Raw genomic sequence first — 13,334 nt, 5'->3', positions numbered from 1 at the left:
CATATCCTGTCCTAAACTTAATCCAACATTAAAACCTAATCCAATCCTAAACTAATCTTAAATTTAGTCCAACCCTATAGCATAATCCAATCCCCATTCCAACAATAACCCACAAACCTCAATTAAATGTTCCTTTTATTCAGTATTTTTATCAAATATACATCCTGTCCTTACTGTCTAACACAAATAAACAAACAAAATGGAAACAGAAGCTCAAACCTGAGATCTTACTCTAGCAGAAGTGTATGTGTCTGTCTGTGTGCGTGTGTGTGTGTGTGTGTGTGTGTGTGTGTGTGTGTGCTTTAGAGTGAGGTTTCCCCCGTCCAAGCACACCTGTTCAGTAAGGTGAGTGTCTTCAGGACCTTACACTGATTGACCGAGCTGGAGCTTCCCAAGGCAAAGACAATGGACAAAAGGTCTTACCTTCAGGCCTGTTTTTTCATCGTCACTGCCGTTATTAGTGGACGGGGTCTCGTCCCCGAGGCGGGACACCAGGACAAAGTCCTCGCTGTTCAGGGTGGACACCGAGTCAGAGGAGGCACTAATTTTCCCCACGGAGGCCATGTCATCCATGACTGCTACACCGAGCCGGACGTACTCATGAATGACCCCCAGTGAGACGAATCACCTGTAAACAAAACACACGGGGAAGCAAATAAAGCAGACGTTCAGCGCAGGACATCATAAAGGGTTTGACTCCATACTACCTGTATGGCCTCAGCGACAAGGTACAATCCAGATACCGATTTTATATCAAAGGTAAATTCCGGCATAAAACACTAATCCAATCCTAATCCTAATCCAAGGCTAACCATAATCCAACCCTCACCCCTAATCCATTCCTGATCTTAATCCAATACTAACCCTAATCCAATGCTAATCTTAATCCAAGACCAACCCTAATCCAATGCTAATCTTAATCCAACCCTCACCCCTAATCCAATCCTATTCTTAATCCAAGGCTAACCATAATCCAACCCTCACCCCAATACATTCCTGATCTTAATCCAAGAATAACACTAATCCAATCCTAATCTTAATCCAACCCTCACCCCTAATCCAATCCTATTCTTAATCCAAGGCTAACCATAATCCGACCCTCACCCCTAATCCAATCCTGATCTTAATCCAATACTAACCCTAATCCAATGCTAATCATAATCCAACCCTCAACCCTAATCCAATCCTATTCTTAATCCAAGGCTAACCATAATCCGACCCTCACCCCTAATCCAATCCTGATCTTAATCCAATACTAACCCTAATCCAATGCTAATCTTAATCCAACCCTCAACCCTAATCCAATCCTATTCTTAATCCAAGGCTAACCATAATCCGACCCTCACCCCTAATCCAATCCTGATTTTAATCCAAGAATAACACTAATCCAATCCTAATCTTAATCAAAGACTAGCCATAATCCAATGCTAATATTAATCCAAACCTACTTACTAACCAAAACCTAATCCCTCATCCGGTCCTAAAAACCTTTGTAATGAGCGGTTATTTGAGTTGCCGTACAGTCTAAAATGTTCTTCTAAATCTTTTTAATCACCATATGAGAGGTCATCACTAATTATTTTGGTATTATTGACTGATACACACACACACACACACACACACACACACACACACACACACACACACACACACACAAGGTATACACTAACATTATTAGAAAGAAGCAGGATGTAAACTGGTAAAAAGTGTGTTTTACTCACAGGCGCGCTTTACTCAGGTGTGTTTTACAGGAAGTACAGCGCTATGGACAGAATGGGCGGAACTTTGTTCTACTACCACCAGTGATTATGAACATGCAAAACACACACACACACACACACACACACACACACACACATCCAAAGCAATATGTAAACGAAGAGACAGAGGAGCTGTTGGTTCACCTGCAGAGACACGATCGTGTAAATACGACACTTCTGTGACGGCTGAGTTTTTAATTCATCAGCGTTTATTTCAGATAAACAACAAACTCATCCGTTTTAGTCGTCTACGCCATCTTCCCACTCGACACGACTCTATTTCAGCTTCTACTTCACCTTTCGCTATTTAATCCTGATCTAAATTCGGCTTTTTATCCAGATGGAAAGAGAACTAGGAACAGAGAGAGAGAGAGAGAGAGAGAGAGAGAGAGAGAAGGTGAGACTACAGAAGTGAGGAAAAGAGAAAACAAACCAGGAAGCAGGAAGGTTAAATCAAATAAAAAAAAAAACAAAAGCACACAATACATTTGGCACGTTTTTCCAGCAAACAATGAAAACCTGAAGCTGGAGAACATCTCACGACTAAAAAACGAGTGGAAAAAGGATTTAAACAGAAGATATGAGGGATAATAAGGAATAAATATGACAGGAAGTGTTTTATTCTTCTACAGCAAGTTAAGAATTATTCATTTTTTTTTATTTATTAAAGAACAACAACAACGCATGATACTTTATCCGTTTCTAGTTACATATCGCTAGCGTACTTACTGTACGTTACAGCAGCTATAAACACCAGAAAACTGAAAAGAAAAGAGAAAGTTCTCTCTTTACAGGAAACGTCAACATATCAAGAACTCCTAAAAGAGTTCCACCTCAAATATTAAAGGTTCTTGGGCTCCATAAAAGGGTTCTACTCGGAGGACTAAAAGTTCTAAGCCTCCTAAAAGGAGATCTACTTGGAGGACTTAAGGTTCTTAGTCTCCTAAAAGAGTTCTAGTTGATGGACTAAAGGTTCTTAGCTTCCTATACCTGGAGGACTAAAGGTTCCTAGGTGTATAAAAAGGTTCTACTTGAATGACTAAAGGTTCTTGGGCTTCTAAAAGGGATCTACTTGGAGGACTCAAAAGTTTTAAGGTTCCTAAAAGGGTTCTACTTGAAAGGCTAAAAGGCTCAATTCCTAGACGTCTAAAAAGGCTTCTGCGTGAATGTCTAAAAGGTTCTTAAAGGGTTCTACTGAAAGAACAAAAGGTTCTTTACCTCCTAAAAGGGTTCTACTTGGATGAATAAAGGTTCTTAGGCTCCTAAAAATCTGCCGTTCAAGTCCCTGTGTAGGAGCTGTTACTATAGAAACGACGTATTAGAGAGCTGTTGATATTCTTTTAATGTAGCAGTATTGAGCTACATTTAGGAGTCATCACGCCGGATACGAACAGGTTTCTTCATGATAACAATGCTAATATCCGTAACACTTCACTGCGTAAGCGTGCACTAGCTTTATGCTAATTTGTATGGATCATGCGATAAGGCATGGCACTTCCTGACTATTTATCATTCTCTCTTTATTTGTCTTTATATGCGTAGAGGTATCGAGATAAGGACTTCTGCTGTGTGCTTTACATCCAAGAACAAAACTCACTCTGATACGTGTTTCCTGATAAGATTAAGCACACATTAGCTGTGTAGTTTCTGGAGAAGGGAAAAGGCTTAGACTCAAACCAACTTTCTATCTCGTAATACGCGCTTCCTTTTCACCCGTTTTGTATCCTATATGAAGCTTAATAACCTGCTGTCCGACTTCGGTACGGAAAAACGGATCATCGCTAAACGTGAACATGAATTTAAAAACATTTAAATAAAGAAAACGACACAGATAAGCGTGGCGTTTATCAGGACGACCTCGCTACACAAGAATTCAACACGTACGGCTGGTGTTCACTACCAAACACATGCAAGCACGGTTTAGATCATTTCATTTACATATTATAATGAGCTTAGCTTGTTACGTTTATGTACGGTCCCAGCTTCAGTTCTGCAAACATTCCGGACCTTGTTAAGAGCTAATTCATCCACAAAAAAAAAAAAAACATCTAAAGCCGACTCTATTCGTGTCTGGCCACGCCCCCTTTCCCACACTGGATATTTAGATGGCACAATAGAACAACTTCATATTGTACGTGATCTCTCAAGCCTAGATGGCCTTATCCAAGAGGACTAGTAGTCTAAATCCATGTTGGGGAGGTTCTTCTCTCGGTGCAGGAAACAGTGGCAGTGTTAGTGCTAATTTACAATATTGTCCTTTTTATTAACACAATACACATTATGCTACTTAGTGCTCTCCATCAGATGGACTGAAATAAAATCAAACATTTTAAACACAATTCCACAGAACGTATAACGAGTGTGATAATGTTAGAAAGGGACAGGAAGTGAATGGCAGGCTGTGGCTTTGTCTCTATGCCTGTGTGTTGTATTGTGTTCTCACGTAACACACACACACACGCACACATTGCGCACACAGACCGGGTCAGTGGCATTTCCTCCAGAGATGTGTGTAAAACTAAACGGCATTGTGTATCGTTTTTTCAGTATGCGTGCGCACACACACACACACACACACACACACACACACACACACACACACACACGGTCTGGTCTGCTGTTTCATGCCGGATCTCACGGAGCTTCAATAATGGCCGCCTTGTTACACGCACTCTCTGAGCAAAAGCTTTTCCTCGTTTGTGAGGAACACAACACAACCACATGGGAGAACTATCCTAATGGGCGGGGCCTGATATTCTAATGAGCACACTTGATTTAAAGCCCTCTGTCTAAGACGCCGCCCACAAATTTGCTCAAGCAACTAAGGACAAAGGTATGAGTAGCGAAATCAGGAACGTGCAACCTCCATGTAGCAACATGGGGGAGACAGGGGAGAGAGAGTGATGGAGACAGACAGAGAGGGGGACAGAGAGACGGGAAAAAAGACAGACGGAGAGAAAGGGAAGCGAGAAGGACAAAGAAAGAGAGAGACAGAGAGAAAGGAAAAAAGACAGACAGGCAGAAAGGGAAGCGAGAAGGACAGAAAGAGAGACAGACAGACAGACAGAGAGACAGACAGAGAGACAGACAGAGAGACAGACAGAGAGACAGACAGAGTGTGTGTTTGACTACCGTGTATACACAAGATATATAATATGTTTTTGAGGCATGTTTTGTGTGTGTGTGTGTGTGTGTGAGAGAGAGAGAGAGAGTGTGTGTGTGCATGGTTATTAAGTGTAAACTCCGGCGCTGTGTAACAGATCTGTTTTGTCTCACAATCACCCACCAGGCAGAAGACAGATTATTCAACAAGCTCCGCTGTTCAAACACTGACCCATCACACTGTAAATCTCTCACACACACTTGCTCACACACACACACCACCCAGGACCCTCACCTTGTTTCACACAGCATCAGGTTCTTACTGAATACATCTGAATCGTGTCTCTCACCACACAACTGCACCCAGCACTCCCAGACACCGAACACACACTGGGGAGAACTCAGGAGAACCTTTCAATCTAATCACTTCCACACAGTCCAGCCAGTCCAGCCATCCACTCAAAACCAGGTGAATCTCCCACCTGGGACTGGGTGGAAATGATTAGACTGAAAGGTTCTCCTGAGTAAATAGGTTCTCCCCGGTCTGGGCTTGTTAGGTCTCCCAGGTTCTCCCCGGTGTCTGGGCTTGTTTGAGAATGTTCGCTCAACAAATTAACCTACACACACGTTGAATAATTCACAACCACAGTCTTTTATCAAGAGTACACCTTCGCTGATATTATCATTTATTTTAAAATGCCCAAGAGACATATCCACAACCTTTACCCTGACCTACAACCTATGAATATGTATGATATGCAAATTAGAAATGCCTCTCGTCGGGTTATCACGTGACTCAGCGTTCACCGACGTCGCCGTTTTCTCTCCGCCCAATCGTAACGTTACCACGACACACCACAGACGTTCTGTAACGGGCCACACGTTTCCTAAAATAACCTTAGACGTGATTGGTCCAAAGTTATGGAGTCAGTGGGATTTTAGCAACATCACACGCCGAGCTCATACACAGCCACGCCCCCAAACCTACATACTCAATATAGACACGGAAATCATCACATTAAAAATATTAGGATATTTCTACGATACACGATTTGTATAACGGTACATCATTTAGCTAACAATCTCTCCGCAAAGCAGCAGCAAATGAAAGAAAAACCCGTTAAACTGACACTGACGGGACTTTTCTTTAATGCCTACAATGACAAAAGATTACACTTGTAATTAATTATTAAAAACACAAAAAACATCGCCGTACCAACGATACTTTAGAAAAGTGTATCATGTAGCCGTGTATGAAGATATCAATATTATATCAATACATCACCCAGCCCTATTGAATAACCATATTATGCACTAGAACCTCACAAAATAGTTGATTTTAGACGCATGTGTCGATCCGGTCCTAACACACCTGCGCCGGGTAACTTGTTCTGCAGCCTGATAAGAAACAGAATAAAAAAGTGTGTATTAGCTGACACTGTTTGTGAAGTATTTGTACACTGTAACTGTATTCATCCTGTGTACATGTCCTCAAAGAACAACGAACAACCGCCTGGTCTCTAAACCAAACATATTAATCAAGGTCAAGTTTAAACATGTACACAATACAGCTGTAACAAAAGAACGGGTCGAACCGGGGAATTGTTTTGTTTCGCTGTTAAGTGGAGAGGTTATGCCTCATCACAGTCAGCTGATGACTTGGGATATTTTTTATTTTTTATTTTTAACTGCTACAGATGGGTAACCACAGAGCAAACAGCAACGCCTGAGCAATATTTACATTTACAACCAGCGAAACAACCCAGTTCTGCAGAGATAATAATCTACCTACTGCATAGAAACAAGCGGCCATTTTGATGCGACGTCACTTGCGGGACTCGGGGTCGATGAGACCGCCCCAAGTCCCGGAGTCGAAACGTTTTTGTTTGGTCGTAGGTCAGAAATTACGCTTTAAGCAGCGGTCACAGTGCAGGTTTCGTCCCACTGACTCTCATTCATACGCATACGCTGGAGACCGGATATGCGAAGAAGTTTCTCATCCTGCTGCGTTTTGGTTAGCTAACCCTGACCCGCAAATTTGTATCACGTGAAGACGCGCGACCGGTAGAAGATCGGCACGTCACGGCGTGAATTCTTCGGAACGATGATTTCTGTGATTTATTTCACATGAACGAACGCTCGATTTACCGTGGTAGAAAGCAAGGACGTATCGAAAGCACGTAAAATGGCGGAAAAAAGGGGCAGGGCTTGAAGACAGGATCAGTTTAATAGTGGAGAGTTCAGAACACCTACGCAACTGTCAATCAATCCAGAATCATACATGGATTTGGGTCGGCTCGTGTTTTATTTGGGAGCAAAAGATGGCTGCTCTTTTGGCGTGTTTTTGAGCGATGACTCATACTAGCGTACTCCGACGTCAAACTTTGGAAACAGGAAAAAACAAAACAAAAATGGTGGACAGCGCGATAGAGGTGGACGTTCGTCGACCTTGCTCGGGTTCTCGGACATAACCGCACCTGACATCGAAACAAAATGGCGGCGCTCACACTTTTTCCTCTGCGCCATTTTCTACTGGAGAACACTCGATTTTACTGATTCACGGAAAGATGTTTTACGTTTTAATTTGCAACTCCATTCCATTTGGTAATTCCGTCGAATGGATCCCAGTTTTATTAACGTGATAAGATCGACGTGACAGACAACGAGCGAAAGGAGATTCGCTAATCACAGAAATCATTTGCGTGGATCTTCTTTCTATGTTGAAACTAGCGATGTTTTTCCCCCCCCAGAGCAGATGCACTGGAACAGGTTTAAGATCAGAAATCGCCGTGGAATTAATAATATTATATATATACACACATCTCTGTATAGATTGTATAACCAACCTGAGGTAAAAAAAAAAAAAAAAAAAGAAAGAAAGAAAAAGATGTTAGCATACAAATACTAGCTATCGTGATATATATCGTGTATCTTGACCTTCAGGTACCGCGATATGATCTTTGTCATATCGTCAACCCCTAATTTCCAAATTATTATATTTCTGTACACTTACGAAGAGAATTTATAATAATAAAGGCGGTTAAAGCTGTTGTGAGGTGCACGCGCGGAAAAATCAGGGATTTTTTTTCCCTCCCTCCCGCTTTATTTACACCGCACGTGCGATAGCTGAGGCTCACTGCGTGCGCGCGCGCGCGTACATGTATGTATATTCCCATCAGTATTGTATGTTAGGTTAAGGGCTGGGCTCTCGCTCAGTATATATATATATATATATATATATATATATATATAACACGCAGCTTCGCTGCTAATTCTCCAGAAATTAACTCATCTTACGCAGAAAACACACATTTCTACAAAACATATAGCTAATGAGGATTGTACACAGAACATTACATTTGTATACACTAACCTAGAACTGATGCGATAGCAGGCTAATCGAGCTAGCTAGTTTGTTTTGCAGAAAGACTTTTTTAAAAAACAAAAAAACAAATCGTAAATACACCAAAATAATACATTTTATATTTTATACAAACGCCTCGACAACAACGCGATTCAGATGTGGTGGATTTTGAAGCTGTCTCGTAAATATTGTACGACGAAAACGTTCAGAATTCGATGAGTTTACGGTATTAATGTTACTGACAGGCGGAGAATCGCTAGCAAACTGCGTGATTCCGATTCCTACCGGTATTCGGAACAAATCCCACCTCCACCTCTAGGATTGGCTGATTTTATCACGCTTCTCTGCTCTGATTGGTAGGCCACCAATGAGTCTGATCAAACAGCCAATCCTAGCACAAGAAAGCAGGAATAGACGGAATACAGGTGGGACAAATAATATTTCGCGCACTAGGCGTCTATATGTTAGCTAACAACACAATCTCACTCACTATATTGTCATCGTTTGCATGCAGCCGATAAAAAAAAAGCTCGGAATGAATTGTTTACTGGAGACACAGGTTTTAATTTTAAAGGACGACAAAGACATAGCTGACAAATATCCTACCTGTTTCCTCAAAAGACTTTTTTTTTTGTTTTTATTCCACAGAGGTTTGACAGAACATGGCACAGACCAGCAGAAGCGCCATAAACACAACCCCGAACGCCGCTGTTAGTACGCATGCGCAAAGCGCTCTATGCTTGCGCTTGCGCGCTGCAGGCTCGCATTTTTTTTCCTTCAGTAATAGTTAGCAAAAACCGCTAAGGCGTAAATATGGGAAAGTTTGTGTAGCGAAAAATTTTATATAAATGAATCTCCTCGCTCTCACAATGTAGCTATTGCAGAATACATCTGTATTATTTGAAAAAAAATGTACTGTATATAATCATTTGAATAATTTCTAACGCTAGTAATGTATGGTCTCGAACGAGTCGGCTTTGAATCGACTCTTTCAGGTGCATGACGTTGAGACCCGATTCACATATATGGCCTGTTTTAATTTATATTGTAGATGCGTGTCGCGTGTCTCAGTGCCATAAAACAGCAGAATAATTCTGCATTAGTAAAAATTCAAACGAACTATATTATCTGTATCATTCCAACGAGTGATGTGTCGTTTACGAACGAGTCGACTCGCATAATTTTTTTTTTTTTACCTGATATTTCCAATCTTTTGTTATACATACAGATCCTGAAATAGTTGCGTATGTCTGTCTTAACTTAATTTATTTATTGATTTATTTAACTGGAACTCGATTGTTCTCACTTCTAACGTCAAACTTTACCTTCTACTGATGTGTCGTTCGCAAACGAGTTCGAGTCGACTCTTTCAAGTGAACATTGAAAGACGACTTTTGTTGTAGATGAAGGCAAATGCAGTCACTTTTACAGTTTAATATACCCAAAATTCTTCCCCAATGTCATCAAAAATCTCTTTTCAACCCCTGGGCTGTTTGTTAGCGTGAATAGCTAATCATGATTCATACGAGTCATATTTGACTCAGGTTTGTGTACATGATTCAGCATGAAGGAAGATCTGCTAATATGCATTTTATAAATTACCATTCGTTGATGTATTCTTTATTATTACAAGTTAGAGTAAGATTTCATGAAAGAATTTCAGCCATAAGATGGACAATCACAGGTCAAAGGGTCACAAAAACGTCAATGAATCACTTGAGAGTCGAAAAGTTTCGACTCATCTTGATGAGCTAAGCCCAATGATGTGACTCACAATAAAAATGCCAGAAATTCCCAATGTGATCTTAAAACATAAGCAACGACGACATGTTTGAGGACAAATCCGTTTTATTACCTCATCATGCAGTTACAGAACATGACCTTTAATAGCCTTTACATTAATTTCCCAACATCAGCGTGGGCTTTTCAGCGGCTCAGAAGTGCTTCGCAAAAAGGTACGAAACAGCAAACAGCAAAGATACGAAACAGCAAATCTGTTCAGTGCATTAAAATACAGTTCATATTTCTACGAAAAGATAATTCACTTCTTACTTTTTTTTTTTTAGAATCTCTGATAAATATCTATGTATTTAAATATAGCTGATCATAAAACTGCAGTAAAATTCCATCTATACGATGGCGGTGTCTGTATAAACTGACGGATGTGTACCATCTTTTATTTCATATACAGTTAAATCGAACAATAGATTTGCAAAGGAAATGTCTAATACAGACGTAAAAATATTCAACATCAGCTGCTGTCAGGGTCGTACACACACACACACACACACACACACACACACACACACACCCGAGCATGCACACCATCACGACCAGCGATCCTCAAAAGGAAAGAATTGTACATGCAGAGGTCCAGAGAGGCCGTGCGATTATATAACGAACAGCACAGAGTCTCCGGGGGGAAAAAAAAAAAAAAAAAAAAAAAAAAAAGGAGGGACTTTATATTAAAAAAAAGTTTTTAAAAAAAATCCTTAGCTAGAAAAAGTGACAAAAATCACACTCTTATCTATTCACGAACATAAAGAACAACTTTCAGGTTTCCGGCTCTACGGGATCCGCTAACACAGGATCGGCTTAACGTATAAACCCAGCCACATTCCTTACACTTTATTGATTACAGCTGCCGTCTACTTTCAAAAAGAATGAGCCAGAAACTAAATATGAAAGCACACATCTTCACGTTAAGCTATTCTCCAGATTATAAACTTTTATAATACTCCGAATGGAACAAGCTTAACGTTACTTACAGTTTATGGAGTCATTCTATTAATAATAATAATGATCAATACCATACTGGGAGAAATTGGGTGGTTCTGGGTTATTGTTTCAACCTGTTAAATAACATGACCCTGTTATATAATATACTAAAGTTATAAGAACTTTTAACGTGGGGGGAAAATATCTTACCGTGACAATACACCTGCGGTTTCTCTCATTTGTTTTAATTGATTTACCGATACAGGATTTACTGGTTTTGAATCTGAATTGAACTCGAGTCTAGTTGTGTTGGAGAAGAACATCAGAGTTGTACTGCATTAGCCGAGTGATTTATTCATCTGTAGGAATACAGGTTTATAACCTGCAAGTGTTCATTTATCAATAAATTAAAAGCACGTATTTTAATGTTTACGGTTATTGTTTGGAAAAGGAAAAAAAAAAAGAAAAAAGAAAACCTCCTCTCTGGACTTCTTCGGAATTATGACGTTAAAAACTGATTTAATATCCAGTAAAAACATTACCAGCATGGGGCAGATGATCCGATACACACGTGAACATAAACACACCTTCTGTAATGTTATAAAAGCATCATACAGGCGTGACGCAGAGCCGAACTGCTCCCACACTCACTCTCACACACACACCCCACAGTAAGAGGGTAAACCAGGGAAATAAAAATAAAACCTGAAACATCTGCGCTGAATAAAGTCAAAGGATAAAAAGAACCTCGCACGCTGAGGTTGGAGGAAGCCGAGGATTTGAAGCTGTAATCAGATGTAAAGTCCGGTTCGTAGCAGTGAAGCTGCTGTAATAATAAAAATTCCTTTTCTTTAAAATGAAATAAAATGTTTTTAAAAACCTACAGCTTAGCTATAGCAGGATTGAACACGCGCGCACACGCACACACACACACACCTTGGCCAAGACTACACGCGTAAATCGCCTGAAACAGCCTTGAATCGTGTGTAAAGTCTCACACTTTCCTCTATACATTTAACATTTTAATGGATTTTATGTCACCATTTTCTCACTTCTGATTCTCCACACGATCGCGTTATAAGCAGACTTTGATGGTAAGAAGTTTTATTTATAGAAATTTTTTTTTTTTTTTTTTTTTTTTTTTTTTTTTTTTTTTTTTTAAGTCAAGCAAAAAAAAAATGCTATTTGCAGAAAAACAAAAACCTGTCGTCATTCGACATCTATTCATAATAAAAGGAGTTTATTTAAAAAAAAAAAAAAACCACGTTGTAAAATCAAGAGACTTGCCAAAAAAAAAAGAAAAAAAAGCAGCTACTTCTACCTACACATCTATGGATGTGCGTGTTGATTTTATGTTTAATGTTGGTCTTCTATAAATTCATGTTTAGTACAAGCGTAGATGTATTCATTTTTTACTTTGATTCAGCACCGGGGTTTAAATGACGTGCTCACCTAAAGACAATTTAAAAAAAATTTAAAAATTAGTCTTTAGAATCAGAATTTCAAAAAAAGCGGCATTTAAAAAGGGGGGGGGGGGGCGCTTACTTTTGCACAACTATCTAGAGCTTTAAGGTGTGCATACTATATATTGATCTTGACCAAAAATGATGTGAGGAAGCGAGGTTTAAACTTTAAACAGTCGTGCGATGATCAGCATCTTGCACTAACACACACACGATAAAATTCAACACTGGGACACCAGTTACCAGAAAACCGGTGCAAAGCGTAACAAGAGGTGCCATTATTTTTAGGCAAAAAGCCCTATTATAAATAGGAGACGTTTCCTTGAACGCGGCGTAACACACACTCCTCAGATCTCGCCGCGGTCCGAGTGAAGGACAACAGAACCGATTCAGTGCATGAGACCGCAGGAGACCGCGGCGCCGACCCGTTTCAGGAGTTCTGATCACCTAGCGCGCCATCAACCGAGATTTTAAACAGGAAATGTAGAGCCGACCGTTACGTGTATGTCCAGTGACCGAAACAAAAAGAAAAAAAAAATTAAGAGATTCCTGATACAAAAATACTCCGACACACAACTTCACGGAAGTTAGCAGCGATGTCGCGTTCGAACACAAGAGGATCGGACAGGGGTGGGGTTTTTTTTGTTTTTTTTTAAAAATACATTATATTATACTGGACACGAAGCGTGAAACAAGACGCAGTCTGATTACATCCTGAAGCTTGGACAAAGCCTGGTTTATACTTCTGCGTGTCCACTAGAGGGCAGAAAAGAAAAAAAAAAAAAATGCCGTACTGCAGAAGCGTAGCGTCAATACGACCTCCCGGTTCCGATCTTCTGGCTCTTCCCGCTTTTCCGAAAAGGTTCCCCAGCTTCACAGCTCAGAGCCTTCTCACGAGGTGACGGTCAGCAAAGATACGTCGCTGAC

The 13,334-nt window shown here is 40.3% G+C and overlaps 1 protein-coding gene across 10 annotated transcripts in view; it reads right to left on the bottom strand.

Annotated features, from left to right (window-relative positions):
- The window catches only part of LOC128620483 (rab GTPase-activating protein 1-like), an 82,683-nt gene extending 73,723 nt beyond the window's left edge, over positions 1–8,960 (bottom strand). For 7 of the 10 annotated variants that reach the window (XR_008388151.1, XR_008388152.1, XM_053645514.1 and 4 more), the window contains exons 1-2: positions 8,833–8,960; positions 424–628 (exon numbers count right to left, since the gene is read on the bottom strand). Coding sequence is in view for 8 of the 10 variants with exons in the window: in XM_053645514.1 (XP_053501489.1) it covers positions 424–573 (150 nt within the window). In the remaining 2 variants the exon portion in view is untranslated. Of the gene's footprint in view, positions 1–423; positions 629–1,721; positions 2,097–6,188; positions 6,261–8,832 lie in introns of those variants that run through there. The other 3 variants (XM_053645516.1, XM_053645515.1, XM_053645518.1) reach the window with 3 other exon arrangements.
- Between the last annotated feature and the right edge of the window lie 4,374 nt (positions 8,961–13,334).

The sequence above is a fragment of the Ictalurus furcatus genome, chromosome 16 (assembly GCF_023375685.1).
Source record: "Ictalurus furcatus strain D&B chromosome 16, Billie_1.0, whole genome shotgun sequence".
Classification (NCBI taxonomy): Eukaryota; Metazoa; Chordata; class Actinopteri; order Siluriformes; family Ictaluridae; genus Ictalurus; species Ictalurus furcatus.
This window is presented reverse-complemented; position numbering and strand designations above follow the sequence as displayed.